The 21918-nt window shown below is 32.8% G+C and overlaps 1 protein-coding gene across 1 annotated transcript in view; it reads left to right on the top strand.

Moving 5' to 3' along the window:
- Positions 1–14915: 14915 nt before the first annotated feature.
- The window catches only part of LOC126888697 (protein PFC0760c-like), a 35677-nt gene continuing 28674 nt past the window's right edge, over positions 14916–21918 (top strand). Inside the window, exon 1 of the mRNA XM_050657070.1 lies at positions 14916–15179. Coding sequence (XP_050513027.1) covers positions 14916–15179 — 264 coding nt within the window. The remainder of the gene's footprint in view (positions 15180–21918) is intronic.

The following is a 21918-nucleotide window of genomic DNA, read 5'->3' as shown; positions in this document are numbered from 1 at the left end:
ATACCATAGGTAAATAATTATAGAAACGGTCTAATATCTCGAGAAATACACTTCCAAATAAGAAACCAAAAAACAGGTTTTTAATATTTTTCGAAAACCTATCGATAAACACTAAACATGACCCTCCAACCCACCCCCTGGAGGTGGGGTGGGGGGTAACTTTAAAATCTTAAATAGCAACCCCCACTTTTTATTGCAGATTCGAATTCGTCATGAAAAATTAAGCAACATTTATTCGGAACATTTTTTAAAAATGCTGATAGATGGCGCTAATAAATCGTATTTTTCCAATTAAAGCGCCATCTATCAACAATTCTAAAAAATGTTTCGAATAAATGTTGCTTAGTTTTTCATGACAAATCCGAATCTGTAATAAAAAGTGGGGGTTGCTATTTAATATTTTAAAGTTACCCCCACCCCACCTCCAGGGGGTGGGTTGGAGGGTCATGTTTAGTGTTATTCGATAGGTTTTCGAAAAGTATTAAAAAAATTTGTTTGGTTTCTCATTTGTAAGTGTATTTCTCGAGATATTAGACCGTTTCTATAATTTACCCATGGTATCAGGATAAATCGTTTTTCCCAATTATAGCGCCATCTGTCCACAGTTCGAAAAAATGTCTTGAATAAAAGTTGCTTACTTTTACGTAACGAATCCAAATCTGCAAGAAAATCTAGGGGTTTCCATTTGAGATTTTAAAGTTACCCCCCACTCCACCTCCAGGGGGTGTAGTGGAGGTTGGTGTTTGGTGTCACTGGATAGATTTTTGAAAATGATTGAACACGTATTTTTCAGTTTTTCGATCCGATGTTCAGTTCGCGAAATATTCGACCGTTCCACTACTTTTGCGACACCTTGTATAAAATTTTATTAAGTTTATACGAGGTATATAAAACTTATGAATTTCGATCAAGAGTAAACTACCTTTATAGTTTACCACACCTACATTTAAATTAGAATGATATAATTGCACATTAAAACATAATTATTAATTCTAAACTACTTTTCATAATATAAATTTTCCATATTATGAATTAAAATACGTAAATATACAAACTTTTCGGAGATCTTGGATTTTAAAGCACCCTATGTAACGCACAGCCGGCACAGCTGAGTGTGGCTGAATTTTTATGTTTGTGCATCACAGTGTTGCCATGCTGTTTTCTATATATTTCTTTCATAATTTCAATCAATGTTAAATGTACCTACAAGAATAATAGAATAATAACATTTACTTCTCCGTCATTATACTAGGTATAATGACAAATGAGGTGTCAAATTAAAGCTTATAATCCAAGGATAGTACTAAAGGTAAGAAATTAGACCTAGGTTGTCTATCCGTCTGTCTGTCTGACCGCGAATAAAACTCCTCCGTTACTATACCAGGTAGAATGAAAAATGAGGTGTCAAATGAAAGCTTATAATCCAAGGATGGTACTGAAGGTGAGAAATTTGACATAGGTTGTCTGTCCGCCTGTCCGTCTGACCGCGAATATAACTCCTTCGTCACTATACCAGGTAGAATGAAAAATAAGGTGTCAAATGAAAGCTTATAATACAAGGCTGGTACTAAAGGTGAGAAATTTGACATAGGCTGTCTGTCCGCCTGTCCGTCCAACCACGAATATAACTCATTCGTCACTATAGCAGGTAGGATGACAAATGAGGTGTCAACTGAAAGTTTATAATCCAAGGATAGTAGTAAAGGTGATAATTAGACCTAGGTTGTCTGTCCGTCTGTCTGTCTATCCGCGAATATAACTCCTCTGTCACTATACCAGGTCGGACGGACAGGCGGACAGACAGCCTATGTCAAACTTCTCATCTTTAGTACCATCCTTGGATTATAAGCTTTCATTTGACACCTCATTTGTCATTCTATCTGGTACAGTGACGAAGGAATCATATACGCGGTCGGACAGACAGACGGACAAACAGCCTAGGTTAAATTTCTCACCTTTTGTACCATCCTTGGATAAGCTTTCATTTGACACCTCATTTGTCATTCTACCTGGTATAATGACGGAGGAGTTGAGTTTGCAAACAGACAGACAAGACGGACGGACGGATGGACAGACGGACGTGGACAATTCAATGTTTTCACATTTTTTCAAAATTGGTGAAAACAACAACATAATAAACTTTACTTAATTGGTGTTTCAAAACTACTTACTTTTAACACATTAGGTACAAAATATTACAAGATTTCTAGCAAGTTAAACGTCACAATGATTTAAAATGATCAAGTAAAAACCTATATATACATAACATATTAGAATATACCTAAAATACACAAAAATGATACATTTCACACACAAATATAATATCACAAAAAATTGTAACGTGATAGTATGAAAAAATAGAGGATACGGCAACGGTGTTACATGTGACGGTAGGACCGGGTCGGATTCAATGCCGATATCTACACAGACATATTAGGGTGCTTTAATATCCAAGATGTCCAAGTTTTCGTTATGACAATGCTCGCATTTTCAGCTTGTTTAATATTGTATTTAATTACAAAGTAATTTCCACATATTAATATATTTTTCAAATTGGGCTCTGTACCGCCATTCTTTATTATATTGCGAATACGTGTGACAAGTGTCTCGAAAAAATGTTAAAAAAATACAGCCGCAATCTTGGAACGCGTTTTGGCTACCTGTTGATCGCTACTGTATCACCTTAATGTGATAGCTCAAAGATGCATGGATATGAATGTGTGGATGTTGATTTTTGTTACGTTGATTTTGAAAAACCATTTTACAAAGTAAGACATGAAAATTTAGTCCAAATTCTAAAGACAAAATCGTCGACAAAAAAAATATAATAGGCGAAGCAATAAAGCACTAAAATCGGCCTTACCTCCGAGAAAAAAACGACAAGACGGATCTTAATAATTATTTTTTTGTAAACTTTCCAGGAAACTTTTTGACCCCGAGCCATGATATAATATTGAAAAACTGCTTACAAAAAATGCATTCTTAAAGTGCATCTCAAACAGGCAATAAAACATTTTCATAACTCGTCAATTATCGGCGGAAATGAGTTCAATTTTATTACTCTGTGGTTTTTGGGGTCGCTGAAAACGAATATGACGTCAAAAGTGATCTCCGGAGTACCTGGTGCGAGGGGTACCTACTGTTTACCTCGTCATTAAAATTCATTAAAAATTAGTCAAAATCATTACTCGGGGGTTAAAACACCTGGGTTTGACCTAATTACTGGGGAAATCTTAAAACAACTTCCTAGAAAAGCCATAGTAAAACTGACATATCTTATAAATGCCTCGTTCAGATTAAGATATATTCCCAATATATGGAAAGTGGCTGAGGTCATAATGATCCTTAAACCTGGAAAACAGCCAAATACAGTACGATCGTACAGACCGATTTTATTACTACCCGTAATTTCAAAGCTGTACGAAAAGCTTTTGCTGAAAAGGTTGAAACCTCTTATAGATGCTATTCAATTCCATCACACCAGTTTGGGTTTCGAGAAATAAAATAAAATAAAAGTCATTCAACTATCGACCAAGTCCATAGAATAACGGATATAATAGAGAGGTAGCTGGAAGGAAAGAAAGTTTGCTCCGCTGTCTTCCTCGACGTGGCGCAAGCTTTTGATAAGGTATGGCACGAAGGACTTAAATACAAATTAAGCAGGATTTTGCCAAGACAATACATAGAAATATTGGAATCTTATATATCAGAGAGAGTTTTTAGGGTTAAGCAAGAAGAAGCCTACTCGGAACTAAAGGAAAACAATGCAGGTGTACCACAAGGTAGTGTGATAGGACCGGTCCTGTACCTATTATACACTAGTGACATCCCTGAAGTAGATCATAACACAATAGCTACCTTTGCTGATGACACTGCCGTTTTAGCCGTAGGTGAAGACCATGAAGAAGCAGCAAGAAAACTACAAATCTCTGTTAACAGACTTAATAAGTGGACTAAACGCTGGCGAATGAAATTAAACGAAATGAAGTCAGTGCATATAAATTTTACAAACAAGAAAAAACAACACATTTCTGTTAACGTAAATAATACTCAGATACCATACGCCGATAACGCAAAATATTTGGGTGTTACACTAGACGCTAGGCTACGCTGGAGGGTCCATGTTAAAAAGAAACGAGAACTTAACATGAAGTATAAAAAAATGTATTGGCTATTGGGAAGAAAATCTACTCTCTCGATCTACAATAAAATACTTTTGTATAAACAGATTATAAAACCTACATGGACATATGGCATCCAGCTATGGGGCTGCGCTAGTAATATCAATTTAAACATCATTCAACGACTCCACAACAAAGTACTAAGGAACATTGTCAACGCTCCATGGTACTATAGAAACAGTGACCTCCATAGGGACCTAGACATTAGGGTGGGCCGAAAAAACTTTTTTTTTATTTCGTGTTGCTATACCGCGGAAAAGCTACTACTAGGATAGAGTTTGAAATTACAAAAATAATTTTTCAAATTGTTTTATATCTTCCGGTCGCGCATTGGTCGTAAAATTTGACAAATTGGTTGTTTTGAAATGTTTTTAAAAACACAAAAATATTTTATCCCGTTTTGCTATACCGCGTACATTTTTCCTTGATAGAGCAGTAAGGATCTATTTTTAGGTGGATGTGAGAGGTGGCATTCCGATTTTTGCGGATAAAGTTAGGTGATAACTTCGTTAATAATAATTGAATTATGCTCCTTCTCAAATATGCCCGGAACATTATTAAAAAAAAAAATAAAATATTTAAAAATTTCAAAGAATTTCGTTGTTTTCTAATTTTTTTGCTTATAACTTACTATTCATTTTAGAACAAAGTCTCATAGAAATAAAGCAAAGATAATTAAATTTTCTATCAGATGCGATTGGTTAAAAATGTCTTAATTTATCACCCTTGCTTCAAAATAGCAATAAATATAAAATAAGGGGGCAAAACAAGCCTGTCCTTATTTAATGATTTTCCATCACTTAGGTTACAATTGGAACCTTCCTAATTCGCCTAGAAAATTTTTGTAATGTGCTAAAACCGTACACCAAATTTCATTAAAATTGACTTACAAGATTTTGCATAATAATTTTGCAATCTAAACTTTTTTTAAAAAAATTAAAATTTTTTAAAATATTGTACAACAAAAACTAGAAAATACAAAGATTTGTCAATTTTTTTTTCATGTAAAGAAATACTCCACCTATCTAATTCACTTTACAGAATTGAAATCGGATTTTTTAAGCAGCCTCAGCAATGTTTTAAAGTTATAAACAATTTTTTGGCTTATAAACAAATTAATGCTGTGTTCAGGAGGGGGTGCTACGGGCTCCTTTATTTAGATGGACTTATCCAAGTTTTTTTATGTATTTTGATCCGTATAACATGAATTTTTTGGGTAACAGTTGATCCGGATGTCGATAAGATTGTTATAAACAAAGAACTTGAGGAATTATATAACATCGATTTTTCGCAAAATAAAACATGTTTTTGTATTTCTTGGGTAATTCTAAGCAAAATGTTTTTACAAGTTTTTTCCTAGGATGCATAGTTTTAGAGATAAACGCGGTGGAACTTTCAAAAAATCGAGAAATTGCAATTTTTGAACGCGAATAACGTTTGATTAAAAAATAAAATAGCAATTCTGCTGACAGAATTTGAAAGTTTAAGTCACATTATACCGGTTTTAATTATTTGCATTGCTTAAAATTAATTTTTTTATTATTAAACAAAGCTATTTGTTTATAAACCAAAAAATTGTTTATAAACCAAAAAATTGTTTATAAATTTAAAACATTGCTGAGGCCCTTTAAATAATCCGATTTTAATTCTGTAAAGTGTGTTAGATAGGTAGAGCACCTCTTTATAATGTAAAAAAATTAGCCAACTTCTAAATGGTCTATTTTTTGTTCAGAAAGATTTTAAAAAAATTGAACTTTTTTAAAAACATTTTGATTGCAAATTTATTATGCAAAATTTAATGAGTCGATTTTAATGAAATTTGGTACACGATTGAAGTATATTACAAAGAATTTTCTAAGTGAATTACTAAGGTTCTAAGTGCCACCGAAGTGGTTAAAAAATATTGAATAACAACAGACCAATTTTGCCCCCTTATTTTGTATTTATTGCTATATTGCAGAAAAGGTAATACCTTAAGACATTTTTTACCAGTCGTATATCATACAAAATTCAATTATCTTTATTATTTCTCTACGACTTTTTTCCAAAACGAATCGTTTTAAAGTTATAAGCAAAGAAAGCAGAAAAAAATCGATGTTTTTCGAAATTTTTAAATATTTTAATTTTTTTATTAATGTTCCGGGCATATTTGAGATGAAGCATAAGTCAATTATTATTACTGAAGGTGTCACCTAACTCTATCTGCAAAAATCCAAATGCCACCTCTCACATCCAAAAATAGACGTTTTTTCGCAGATCCTTACTGGTCTATGAGGGGTCAGGATTAAAATAAAGCAAAGAAAAAAAAGATATATTGACATGTTCCGGTCGCGCATCGTCCATAAAATATTAAAAAATATCGTTTTTTGCTATTTTCTTCTTTGAAAATACAACGCTTTTAATAATATAAAACCAACTTAACGGCCCTACTTTTCATGTGCCAGGTACAAGACTTAAATAAAAAAACAACTGAATTGCAATGAGAATTTCAAAAACAATCAATTTTTTTAAATTATACGACCAATGCGCGACCGGAAGATATCAACCAATTTGAAAAATTTTTTCGGTAATTTAAAACTATATCCTAGTAGCAACTTCTCCGCGGTATAGCAACACGAAATAAACTAAAAAGTTTTTTTCGGTCCACCCTACTAGACATGGATACTGTTAACAAGACCATAGAAAAATTTGCCAAGAGTCACGAACAACGACTTATTCAACACGTCAATGTTGAGGCCATCCAGCTCCTCGACAACACGGATCTAGCTAGAAGACTCAAGAGGAAGAAACCTTTCGAGTTAGTTAAGTGAAAAATAGTCCATGGTGTAAGTGATGGTACAAGTTAACATTTGTGCAATATAATAACAGAACCTAAGGGGTATTATTGAGTTTGTCCTTAGTCTTAAGTTTTTAGTAGTAATTTAGGTTAGAAATAAGTTGCTCATTGATCACATTATTTGATCAGATTGTAATGTTCTTAAGCAACTTATAGGTGTTTAATAAATTAAAAAAAAAACTCGGGGGTTTTTAGGGTCACTAACGACGAATATGACATCAGAAGTGATCTATGGAGTAGGTACCTGGTTCCCAGGGTACCTACTGTTTACCCCGTCTTGTGGAGTTTTCGGCAAAAAATTTAATAAAGAATTAGTCAAAAATCATTACTTGGGGGTCTTTGGGGTCAATAATGACGAATATGACATCAGAAGTGATGTCCGGACTATCTAGTGCCCAGGGTACCTCGTCTTCTCGAGTTTTCGGCAAATTCATTAAAAAATTATTTAACCCGGAAGTAGTAGCGCTCACTTCTGTAACGTCGATAGTCGCTTGTGAGATTCTATCTCAAAATACGAATTTAAAACCAATTTTTATTTTGTACTATTTTTATCTACTTTTTATATTGAAAATATATATTTCTAACAATTTTATTAAAAAACCTGTATTAACGACCACCTGCCAACATCGGCCACCTGTCCTAACGGCCAGTTTAAAAATTTCCCAAACCAATTATATGTAGACTACAAAAACTGACAATACCGTCCACCTTTCTATATCGGCCAATAGTTCTTTCATTTTCAGTGACCGTTACTGACAAATTTTACTGTACAGTAAAACCTATGTTAACGGCCACCTGCCAACATCGGCTACCTGTCCTAACGGCCAGTTTAAAAATTTCCCAAACCAATTATATGTAGACTACAAAAACTGGCAATAGCGGCCACCTTTATATATCGACCAATAGTTCTTTCATTTTAGTGGCCGTTACTGACAGGTTTTACTCTATTACGAAAAAGGATGAAATGTGAGATTCTATCTAACGGCGCGACTACTCGCGGGTTAAAGCTAATTGGCTCTCCCCAAAGCCATAAATTCCACAAAAAGAAGAAGACGAAAATAAATTCCTACGCATTACTAGACCCTTCCTCGAGGCACTTACGGATTTTTTTCAAAATTGCATAATTTTTCATCAAGTTATCGCGAAAAAAGGTAAAAATTGAGATTCTATCTCACCGCGCGACTACTCGCGGGTTAAAAATTCATTACTCGGGGTTTTTTTGGGTCACTAACGACGAATATGACATCAGAAGTGATCTACGGAATACCTGATACCCAGGGTACCTGCTGTTTACCTAGTTCTCTGAAATTTTCGGCAAATTCATTAAAAATTTAGTCAATATTCATTATTAGGGGGTTTTTGGGTCTCTGACGACGAATATCACAACGGAAGTGATCTCCGGAGTACCTGATGCCCAGGGTACCTACTGTTTAACTCGTCTTCCGAAGTTTTCGGTAAATTCAATTAGAAATAGTCAAAAATCAGTAGTTACGAGGTACACAGTAGGTACCCTGGGCACCAGGTACTCCGGAGATCACTTCCGATGTCGTATTCGTCATCAGCGACCCAAAAAACCCTCTGAGTAATGATTTTTGACTAATTTTTTTGATGAATTTACCGAAAAATTCCTAAAATGAGGTAAACAGTACGTACCCTGGGAACCAGGTATTCCTGAGATCACTTCCGATGTCATATTCGTCGTTAGCGACCTGAAAAACCACCCGAGTAATGATTTTTGACTAGTTTTTAATACATTTTTTGCCGAAAACTCCACAAGACGAGGTAAACAGTAAGTACCCTGGGCACCAGGTACTCCGTAGATCACTTTCGATGTTATATTCGTCGTTAGTGGCCCTAAAAACCCCCCAAGTAATGATTTTGACTAATTTGACGAGTAAACAGTAGGTACCCTTGGAACCAGGTACGCTGGAGATCACTTACGACGTCACATTCGTTTTCAGCGACCCCAAAAACCCCAGAGTAACACAATTGAACTCATTTCCGCCGATAATTGACGAGTTCTGATTTTTTTATTGTCTGTTTGAGATGCACTTTAAGAATTCATGTTTTATATGCAGTTTTTCAATATTATATTATGGTTCGGGGTCACAAAGTTTCCTGGCGCATTCACGAATCAAATGCAAAAAGAGCTATTAAGATCCGTCTTGTTTTTTTTTTTGGAGGTTCAGTGCTTATTGCTTCGACTATAAGAATAGTATCAAAATTTTACTTGAATAAGTGGGCACAGGCACAAATTATAATAGATAACGAACAAAACCTTTACTGGAATAAGAGTGTTGGGTCTATTTTATGTGAAATTATAGTTATTTTCCTAACAAGTGCAGAAAGTCATTATTTTCCGCACGCGACTGCAGTTTGCCGAACAACGCGAAGCGGGAGTTCGGCAAGCAGTCGAGTGCGGAAAAGAGACTTTCTGCAAGAGTTAGGAAAAATATTTTTTCTAAGAGTCTTTAAAAAATTACCAAATCTTAGGGCCGGTTGTTCGAACGCTAATCAACAATGATCATTATCAAATATTTATTTACTATCACCAACTGTCAATGTCAACTTTATTTGGGTTGCTGAAAACATAATTAATTACAATAATTATGAGATTTATTAATCGATTATGTTAATAATTGTTATGTTAATTGATTAACTAGTCTCATAATTGTAATCAATTATGTTTTCAGCAACCCAAACAAAGTTGACATTGACAGTTGGTGACAGTAATTAAATATTTGATAATAATCATTGTTGATTAGCGTTCGAACAACCGGCCCGTAATCAATTAATTTAATTAATATGTAAATACATACACAAATTAATTCTTTGACAAGGTTGTCAAAACCAAACTTTCAATATAATTAGTTAGCATGACGACGATCTTGGTTTCTATGACGATGATTCAAAATGACTTATTGTCTACCGATTTGACTTTCGAATTTCGAATATTATGTCAAAATAATTTTATTTAGTTTATTGCATGTATTATAATTACTTTAAGGCCATATTAACATATCTAAATTAACACGCGTGCGGAAAAGTAAAAACCGCGTGCGGAAAAGTAACACGCGTGCGGAAAAGTAACACGCGTGCGGAAAAGTGAAACTTTCTAAACTAATATGCGTGCGCGAAAGTAGACATATTTGCACGCTCGTAGAAAAAAATTTTTTCTCTCCGACTTGTGATTTTTGCGGGATTTCAATGCGTGAAGTCAATTACAGTGTAAGGAGTATGTCTCTATATTCATCATTTTAGCATGAGATGTAAGATTTAATTGGTGTATGTTTTTTATTTGGACGCGAGCATATTTTTTAAAACAATGTTTATTTGTGTATTTTTAGTCCGTTATGTGTACTTATTTGCGTATCTAAGTGCACATTTTCAAGCTATTTAATGCATATCTAAAGGCCTGTTTTCCCAATTTTAAATGAATAAGTTTTCGATCCCTATTTATTGCCAGAGAACGGCAGTTCTCGCCAGTGGCGCACACACACACCCTCCTACACGCGACACTATATTATATACACCAAATTTTCGATTTTCTAAATCTGACTGAATTGAAAGTTGGGCCAACTCCCATCTTAAACTTCAGGAAATCACTCACCCATTTATATGTCAACCATCCATTTTGGTCCAAGGGTGTGGATTTTACGGCACTTCATATTTAGAGTCTGTTTTTCGTTCTCGTCCCCAAAACTCCCAAAAACTTCGAAAATTTAAGTCCGACCTTTGCGATTTCTAATAGTACTAATTATTACCTTTCCAACGCATGTCTAATTTTGAAAATCGGTTATACCATTCAAAAGTTACCGAGCTCAGAAATATGACTCAATTTCTATTTAAAAAAGGGAAAAGGTTTGTGGATATGACATGTATGTGTGTGGAAAAGTTAAACCGATCTGATTTTTTTTTGTGTTTGAAGAGGGGGTCAGGGCCGATTCAGAACGGGTGTAGTTTTTAAATTTTGACCAACCATACTAGCTATAGGACTTGGTAGATACAAAATCGCATATTTTTTAGGGGTATATATCTTCTGTTCAAGAAGAGACAGGAGAACCGCAAATAGACCAATATTGTTAAGTTATGCTTTCAAATGGTGTCTAAGCCGTCAGGATCAGACATACACACGGCTCAGTATAGACGAAAAACTGAAAAACAAACTTTGAAAATTTTGGTTTTTCGACAATTACTCAAAATGTCAACCTACGAATTGCGACAATAACTAAGCGTTTGTGGAAGGACTGTAGGGGAATCTAACGGTGTGGGCAGATTGCAATTGCGCGCAGCGGTCAGGAAGGAGGAAGACCTAACCCTTCGGTCCAAACCTAACTTTCGGGTATTAGAGTGTAGCGTACCTCAGTAGGTATTTGACCGCTGCGCGCAATCACAACCCACCCAACGGTGTATACCTCATATCCGGGAAAATTCGAATTTTTAAGTTATATTGTTCTGAAGCTATTTTCTTGTGGCATTTTTATAATCAAGTATATTCAAATGGGAAATAAGCCACAATTTTATCTAAAAATGATTTTATTAACGTTTCGACGCCCAAGTCGGGTGTCGTTGTTGTCAAAATACAAAATAATACTGTATTATTTTGTATTTTGACAACGACACCCCACTTGGGCGTCGAAACGTTAATAAAATCATTTTTAGGTAAAATTTTGGCTTATTTCCCATTTGAATATACTTGATTTTAAGTTATAGGCTTCACAAGTATGATCAAATCTATTTCCTATGGGAAAAAACGGTTTTCCAAGCTCAATAATTCCTGAAATAGTTTTAGTGATCATACTTGACCTTAGATGCATCAGATACTACTTGTCAATACGCTTCAAACTCATGTTTAGTGATCAAAATCGGTTAAGCCGTTTAGAAGTTATTAAGCTGCAAAAGTATAATCCAATTAACGATTATTCCCGAAATGGTTTATGTAGTTGTAGAGGTTACGACGCTAAATTTGATCTGGCAAACGGGCAATCCGAGTATATTTACCGGCCATCCCAATATTTTTTTCAATCTACTTCGAATAGAAAAAAATCTAGTGTACATTCTACGGACACTAGTTCATTTGGTACACTTGATCTGATATGAATATTACATGGCGAGAAAATGTATTTTCATTTTAATGCAAAACAAAATTCTAGTTTTATTTTAAAAGATTTTTCCATAATATTTGCTAAATTTTAAGTAAACGCGCCACAAAAGAGTTTCAACATTTAAACTGTATCAAAGTTACTCTTTTGTGGCGCGTTTTATTTCAAATTGAGCAAATATTATGGAAAAATCTTTTAAAACAAAACTAGAATTTTTTTTGCATCAAAATGAATATACATTTTCGCGCCACGTAATATTCATATCAGATTTTTGTAGCTGGAATATTCTGCCCTACTTTAACAAAACATAGTAACTCGAGTTACTAGGTTTTAAAAAATTACATGATTTTTGAAATCCCCGTTAAAAATTACGTATTATATATTTTTTTTACATTTTACCTTCTACTGTCTATCCCAATCAGCTGATCTCTTTTTTTAGTAAGTCGATGAATAGCATAGATATCCTAGAGAAGAACATAGCAAATAAAGTTACTACCTCGCTCTTCTTTATTTTACTACGATCTGCATTATGTAAAAACTAGTATTTTAAGTTACTAGGTTTTGGAAAATTATTTCGTTAAAATTTATAATATATTGGCGCCAGTGGTTTGAAGATACTAGCTTTTAAATAATTATTTTGACCTAAAAATTTTGGCGTAGGAACTTGTCAGAAGACAGCAACTTTCAGTTACTAGTTTATATAACGTTTATTTCCACCATTTCAACGACCACTGATAGTAGCATATCAATATGCTAGGTTTTACACATTTCATTTTCTCTTGAGTTTGCTGCATAACTAACAGAGCTCAGTAGTTAATCAACGAGAACAGACGTGTTTTGTTTGGGTTCGGTAGTTAAGTAGAGCCGCAAGTACCTATTATATATTACGGTAAGAAAGCTGCTGCGTTTGTAAACAATTAAAATAAAATGGATAATTCTAATTATCTTTCAATTAGTGTCATTGTGTGTTAAAAGGTAAGCGCCATGATTTCCTATAATTTTTCTATCCATTAGAATCTGTGGTAGTGGTGAAATAGAAAGTTTATTTTTTTTATTTGTTTCAAAATCGATTAAAGAAGAGGTCATTTTCTACTTGAGTGTACAGGGCATAGAGAGAAAACATGGGTGAAATACTGGGTGTCCAGATTAAAATGAGGTACATGGGGGTAAATATAGAAATCGAAAACATTGGATATGATCTTTATTATAGAAGCGTTTTTAAGAAACAAAATATTGGTTTTTGTAGGCCATCCCAAGATGAATGCGAGGTTTGCACAATCCACTAGGCCCATTCCAATGATGCGAATAATTTGAAATGCAACTGTAAATATTGTGTATATTATCAGGAACCGTAAACATGGCCTACTTTGCCCAGTGGGTTCAACTTTGCCCACTGTAAGGGTTATAATATTTGTAAAAAAAAAAATACTTGGCAACATAACAAAGTACCACAGACGTTTACGCGCGCACTAAGAAACATGCATAAATCAATACAGTGTAATCTAACCTGTGTGAGTGAAGTGTAATGCTTGTAGTAAGGTAAGAAATTTGAACACGTGTTTGTAGTTTTTTTAGGGTAAAAGCTAAGCACTGCTGGGTATACACCAGTAGGAATATTAACTAAATATTTGTTTATACGTCTTATTTAGTATTGTTTTAACTGAATTTGAGATGAAACGTTTATCAGGGATTACATGTTTCTTCTTTATAAAATAAAATCCAAGTGGGCAATGTTGTCCTGTCATTTGTCTTTAATTTTTACTTTTTATTTTTTTATATAAAAGAGGCATTTTAGAGGCATTTAAAAGGAAACGGAAGCGTGCTTTTGAGTTTACGCCACAAAGTATTAATTTTTACGTAAAACAGCATGTCAGTATTTACCTAATTGTTTTTTTTTTTCGTTCAAGGACCAATCAAAATGCCAAGAAAAAGCAGAAAAAAATTGGGAGCAAGGCAGTATGTAAACTACTCTGAAACCATGCTTGAACGAGCTGTGGAAGCAGTGAGAGGAGGTTTAAGTTCCCGTCAGGCAGAAGAACGTTTTAAGGTGCCACGCCGAACTATTCTGAATAAAATTAAACGAACGCATGTTTCCTCCATTGGCCATCCCCTTACACTCACTAAAATAGAAGAACGTCATTTAGTGGATGTTGCAAGTGCAGAATATGGTGCTCCTTGATGCATCAACTTTCCAAAACTGGTTTTTTAAAGTTGTTTTACCTTGGTCAAAACGGGATAACAACACAAAGGTTTTGATTGGGGACAACTTGTCCTCACATTTGAATATTGAGATAATAAGGGCTTGTCAAAGGGCAAATATGAGGTTTGTATTTTTGCCACCTAATTCTACAGGGCTTACACAAACACTTGATGTTGGATTTTTCCGGCCTTTAAAAAGAGCCTGGAAAAAGATCCTTACTGATTTAAAAACTAGTCAACCTAACTTAAATTCAGTTGAAAAAACCATCTTTCCTCAATTGCTAACTAAACTAATAGACGTGATTGAACCAAATTTTCAAAAAAATCTTCAAAGTTCATTTCGTGCAACTAGAATTTGTCCCTTTGGCCCACATGAAGTGCTAAAAAAGATGCCAAATGAGAGATTTGCCAAAAAAATAAGTTCTGAAATTGATAATGCATTATTAAATTTTTTTACAACAAAAAAAGAAAGGGAATACCATTAGAAAACAAAAATAAAAGTTGCTTAATACTGAACCCGGTCAATCAGTTCAATTTGAAGAAATTGGTCAGAATCAGGAGGGAAGTGGGAACGAGGATTTAGAAGAAGAAATAGAGATGGGGACGAGTGACAACGAAAATTTAGCAGAAGAAATGGAGATGACTAACAGTGACGATGATATTGGTGGGGAGGCACATGAATTACATGAAGAAGAGCAGGATGAAATGCTTGAAAATATCGAGTCTGATAAAAATATCGAAGTAGATGGAAATAATCTAAAAATTGGTACTTTTGTGGTGGTCCAATTTCTTACAAAAAAAACCGTTAAACATTTCATCGGAATTATAGTAGTAATAAACGACGACAATACATACTGCACCGTAAAATTTTTAAGAAAAAATATAAATGGTTTTTTTTATCCAAACATATTAGACATATCGGACGTGAATTTTGAAGACATTATAAAAATATTAAAGGAACCTTCCAAAAGTAGAAGAGGATATTTTTCTTTTAAAGAAAATTTAAGTTTTTTTCAGTTATAGTTTGTCGTGTTTTTTTTAATAAAAGTGTAATATTTTTTGTTTATTTTTATAATAAAAGTGTAATAATTTTTTTTCCAATTTTTTAATAAAAGTTTCTCCGAAATTAAAGAAAACTCTGAAAAATAGAGCTTTTTGTTCTAGTTTTTATTAAAAAATAAATTTAAAAACGTATATCGTGGGAATAGTAGACAAATTAAAACGTATGCCATGGGCAAAGTAGTCCTATTACGTTTTAATTTTGCCCTACAGTGAATTTAAAATAGGTGGGCAATGTTGAACTTTTCCGGGGCAACTTTGCCCACCTTGTATTTATTTTTTTTTCTCGGCTGTGTTACAGATTTTTATAAAAAATGATAAGAACATTCTCGGTTAAAATTTCGAGAGTTCTCAAAATAATTTTTGTAATTATTTATATGTGCTAAGAAAAGAAATATTTAAATAAAACTGAAATTTGCTGGGCAAAGTAGGCCATGTGTACGGAATATAAAGAACACTACACAGAGGCCAGACAGGCGTACCAAGCAGATCAGGAGAAAAAGCAGTATTCGTACGAAAGAATTTTTAGTGTTGACATGCAGAAAGTGTTGCCAAAAATGTCAACCAAGAACTCGTTTTTTATATCAAGGTAATATTTTTTTAAGGATTATAATTTTTTGTTCGCTTTTCACTTTGCATGAAATTTACATTCAAACTGCCAATTATTATTTAGATAAAGTACTAGAAAACATACTTACTAAATTATAAATATGCTCACATAAAAAAAGGGATTCATCTGAACCTCAAATTACCCTAAATTGCATTTTGTTAGATTACATAAATATTTCAGATATCTGATACATTGAAAAACGCTTCAATCCTTGATACCACGTTATTTATTTATTTATTTATTTATCAAAATTACGGAACACCCCATTTTTACAAAATAGATTTAAATTATAGTTTCATTATAGTACTTTTTTTTTATTTGTGTATTTTCAGGCTCGTCGTGTTCAACGAAACATGTGCCTCATTAGGGAATGGCGAAAATATTTGTGTTATGTGGCACGAGGCCATCAGAGGCAGAAGTGCAGCTGACGTGACTTCAGCATGTTATAATATCATGAAAAACCTAAGTTCTAAAGTATCAAAGCTTACATTTTGGGTGGATAATTGCTCCGCCCAAAACAAAAATTGGACATTATATTCATCTATAATTTGTTTTGTAAATTCGGAATAAAGTACTAGAAAACATACTTACTAAATTATAAATATGCTCACATAAAAAAAGGGATTCATCTGAACCTCAAATTACCCTAAATTGCATTTTGTTAGATTACATAAATATTTCAGATATCTGATACATTGAAAAACGCTTCAATCCTTGATACCACGTTATTTATTTATTTATTTATTTATCAAAATTACGGAACACCCCATTTTTACAAAATAGATTTAAATTATAGTTTCATTATAGTACTTTTTTTTTATTTGTGTATTTTCAGGCTCGTCGTGTTCAACGAAACATTTGCCTCATTAGGGAATGGCGAAAATATTTGTGTTATGTGGCACGAGGCCATCAGAGGCAGAAGTGCAGCTGACGTGACTTCAGCATGTTATAATATCATGAAAAACCTAAGTTCTAAAGTATCAAAGCTTACATTTTGGGTGGATAATTGCTCCGCCCAAAACAAAAATTGGACATTATATTCATCTATAATTTGTTTTGTAAATTCGGAATGGGGACCAAATGAGATAACATTCAAATATTTTGAGCCTGGCCATTCTTTCATGGCGGCCGACTCAGTACACGGTCGAATTAGTTCACAAATGAAGAAGCACCCCAATATATACGATTTTCAACAGCTTCTAAATATAATCGAACGATCCTCAAAGAAAACTAAATGTTTAGCTCTCAATATCTCGGATTTTTTTCCTTTTACAGATGGTTGTAAGAAACGTAAAAACAACAATATTCCATTACTTGATAAAATTAAACAAGTTCAGTTTCGTAAAGGTTCCAAAAACCTATAAGAATAAAATGTCCAATGAGGTATATATCGAATCAGATTTTCTAAAGACAAAATTTGAACCAAATATGCCATCCGCTCCACGTTCGGAATGTATAGGGATAAACACGGATAAAAAATAGAAGATTTTAAAAACGCTCTGCCCACTGTTTAGTGATGAAAGAAAAAAATTATTCTCGACATATTTACCATCAAACAATAATTCTCGTGATTTATGTACAGTATCCGAGGTCTAGTATATAAGTTTAGTATTTATATAATATATTTATATTTTTTTCATATTTCATATTATGTTGGATATATTAATGTATAAGCTACATGTTTAAGTTTATTGTTTATTGTCAATGATAAGCGCACATACTTTTCATTAAAACTTTAGAAACATCTTAAGTTGTATTTCAGTTTATTTAAAAAAAAATAAATTTAATAATAAAATAATTTTTTCGTTTTATTTCATCGACTTACTATATTTTGTTTCAGTTTCAGTGAACATAATTTTCAGTTGAGATGCCTAGGCATAAACTAGCAGCTAAAAATACTATATTTTACGATTTGCTTAATTCTAAAAAAAAACACAATCTTAGCCGCAGCAAAACATAGTAAGTAAGATTTAGTTATAAAGGACTAACATAGGTTACTTTTTTCTTACTTTATCGAAATTTTCGCTAAAAAGTATATAGATTTCCATCATTAGTCTTGTTTCAGCTTTTATTAGAAATAAGGGCAATCCAATTTTACAAAATCTATTCTCCTGAATAATTGTCTAAATCATAGTTACTAGGTTTTGTCAAAGTACGGCAGTATTGTATGCGCCACTAATTTTTACGGCGTTTATCGGTTTTTTTATTCTTGTACATAATTTACTATCAATCTGAAAATATGAGCCCAAATAAATAATGACCTGGTAACAGTAGATAATTGAAATTTGTGGCTAATTAAAAGGTAAAATCATCTATTCTGCGATTGATAAAAATGCAAGAAAATAATAAAAGTGAGTTTGGTAGAAACAAGAAATAAATTTATACAGATTGATAGTAATAAAACTGGTACACGACAATTAGACCGAAATCATTAGACCGAAATCAGTAGACCGAACTCATTAGACCGAAAAGCATTTTACCGAAACCTCACTAGACCGAACAGCATTAGACCGAAATGGTAAATAAATTTAAAAAGTTTGCAGTAAATTATGCTAAAATTTTGTATATCTGTCTTTTTGTTTATTGTATTTTTTTTTGTATTATTTTATATATAGACTGTGTAAATTGTTACTCTGTACAGTCTGATATGAAGTAATTTTCAGCCGTTAAACAAATTAGTGAAGGTAAAAATAAATTAAGGGTAGAGTGACGTTAACACCATTTCAACTGTTTATAATAACCATCCAAATAACATTTAGTTGTGATTACATTAGTCTTACCTCTTTTACTGGGACAAGTAAAAGGAACTGCTTTTCGGTCTTCTGCTGTTCGGTCTAGTGAGGTTTCGGTAAAGTGCTTTTCGGTCTAATGAGTTCGGTCAACTGCTTTCGGTCTAATGATTTCGGTCTCTTTACAGTAAACCAATAAAACTAATTATATTTTCACCTCTGGTTTGAAATAACCTTTTAGCGTATTTAAAAATCACGCTGCAATAATTTTATTAACTCTTAACGCCACTTAGTCAAATCTAAAAATAAAAACATTAAGGAATCGTCAATTTTAAGTTAAAAGCTCTGCATTTTCTAGACATTTTTGTCGCGCTCTACTTCTTAACCGGTTTTCCTAGCTTTCCAGTCAACAACTTAAATGCGAAGTGAACGTTTGCTTGTATCGCATTAGAGATGTTACAAAAAGAACGGAACGTATCCTTTAAACCAAATATGTTACGTATTTTTCGAGCCAATCTGACAAACATGTTTACATAGATATAAAACTTATCTTGATTGCATACAGAAAAGGAAACCATACTAGAGAAGTAAAAAGATGAACATATTAATACTTCTAAGTTTTAAGATATAGAGGAGTATAGTTTCAAAGTGTACTATATCCATATTTCGTAAATTTTCAGAAATAGAGAAAAAGGTAAAATTAAATTATTTTTTTTTTGCCTATTTCATTTATGTGACAACTATACAAAAGTTTATTTACAAATTTTTTCTTTACAGTTCTCAAAAATACCTAAGTAGGTAATTCTAGAAAAATATTTGGATATTGTATATTGTACGTCATGAAAATAACAAATGGAGGTTTTACAGATTGAAAATAACCGTTGACCGTTATATACAGAGTGTAACAAAAATACAGGTCATAAATTTAATCATATATTCTGGGACCAAAAATAGTTCGATTGCACTTAACTTACCTTAGTACAAATGTGCATATAAAAAAAGTTACAACCCTTTGAAATTACAAAATGAAAATCGATTTTTTCCAATATATCGAAAACTATTAGATATTTTTTATTGAAAATGGACATGTTGCATTCTTATGGCAGTAGCATCTTAAGAAAAAATTATAGTGAAATTTGGACGCCCCATAAAAATTTTATGGGAGTTTGTTTCTTTAAACCCCCCCAAACTTTTGTGTACGTTCCAATTAAATTATTATTGTAGTACCATTAGTTAAACACAATGTTTTTAAAACTTTTTTGGCTCTTAGTTCTTTTTCGAAAAATGCGTTTTTATCAAGATATTTTGAATATTTATCAAATCCACCACATATTTGTATACGGTTAAGTACGATTATGGAGACTTGGTAATGATATGAAAATTTATGTGTGATTTACATTTTTAGGTATATTTTACACCATATTAAAAAAGAAGCCACATCTCGATAAAAGGTGCTTTCTCGAAAAAATCTAAATAGGCAAAAAAGTTTTAAAAACACTGTATTTAACTAATAGTCTAGGCGCCAAATAGAGGTCACCGTGTCATTTTCAATTCTGATGGACAAACTCAAAGGTTTCTTATGGATTTTTGGCTGCTGATTACGAATTTCGAGGGGGGATTTCGATCCGAGTGGTCAAAAAATTGTTATAAACAATTTAATTGTTTATAAATTGTTTATAATGCTCTGGCTCATAAACTAAAAGAAATAGAGAAAAATGTTTCAAATAAAATTTGTTCCTTAATAAAAAACGAAGAAAGAACCGTTTACTAAACTTAAATCCGACAATCAGAACTCAAGATATTGTAAAATTAGTGCACAATGCAAATTTCAAATTGCAAAATAAGTATTTTTCGAAGCTTTATCGATCGTAACTTGGCTTTTGCGCATGAAAATGAGCCCTATAAGGTGTTCTTTTAAAGCTTAATTAAGAAGCTTTCAAACAAAGTTTGTTAAATTATCTGATCTTCATATGTTTTAAAGTTATACCCGTTTCAAATTATAATTTTCTCAAAAAAATTGTACATTAATTTGTTTATAAAGGTTTCAAGCAAACTTGAGCTATAAACATTTAAACTTTAATTAACAATAATGATAAAACAACTCAAATGGAACAATTTGAGCTTACGAAAATGTTCGTAAGTTTATTTTTGGTTAAGGTGTCGATATTTTAATGGCGCGCTATGAGGCGCAAGATTGGCTCACAGTCAAGTAAGTATGTATTCTTCGACGCTTTATCGATCGTAACTCGGCTTCTACGCAAGCAAATGAGCCAATATGTGATATCCATATAAAAATGGATCGAGTTCTTTTGCAGCATCATCATTGCATATAAAACGAGAATTTATGATGTGGCGGCGTACACACAATTGACGGGCCTTGATGATGCTGCAAAAGAACTAGTTCCACTTTATATGGATATCATATAGATAATTAGACTCTGAAGCCTCAAAAAGTTTTAGTTTTACTGCCTTCAAGAGCAGACTTGTACCACCATGTAACTTTTAAAATTTGGCTAAGAACTTATGCAGATGTAAAAATGCTGATATTCCCTGTATATCTCTATGCAAATTTGTAGATGCATGAAAAAAATGTTTGTAAAAATAGTACTAATAAATAATATCAACTTACTTTTTAGTTAAACTTCTGAAATATTAGTTTTTAATGTTTTTTTCTCATTTAGTGCAAAAAATAGAAGGCAAAGTAACTAGAATGAAAGGTGTTACGAGGTAAAGTATGATGATTTAATTATAAGAATTATATGATAAAATTTTATTAGGATCTTCAAAAATGAAAAATGAAGATAACGTATGTATACATAGAAATTATAATTTGCATCGAGAAGTTAGCGCGTGAACCTTTACGCGGTGAGCCGATCTTGCGCCTCATAGCGCGCGCCATTATAATATCGACATCTTGGCCAAAAATAAACTTAGGAACATTTTCATAACCTCAAATTGTTCCTTTTGAGTTTTTCTATCATTATTGTTCATTAAAGTATAAATGTTTATAGCTCAAATTTGCTTGAAACCCTTATAAACAAATGAATGTACATTTTTTTTAAGAAAATTTTAATTTCAAACGGGTATAACTTTAAAACAAATGAAGATCAAGTAATTTAACAAACTTTGTTTGGAAGCCTGGTAATTAAGCTTTAAAGCGACACCTTCTAAGACTCATTTGCATGCGCAAAAGCCGAGTTAC

Source organism: Diabrotica virgifera, chromosome 7, assembly GCF_917563875.1.
Source record: "Diabrotica virgifera virgifera chromosome 7, PGI_DIABVI_V3a".
NCBI lineage: Eukaryota > Metazoa > Arthropoda > Insecta > Coleoptera > Chrysomelidae > Diabrotica > Diabrotica virgifera.
This window is presented reverse-complemented; position numbering and strand designations above follow the sequence as displayed.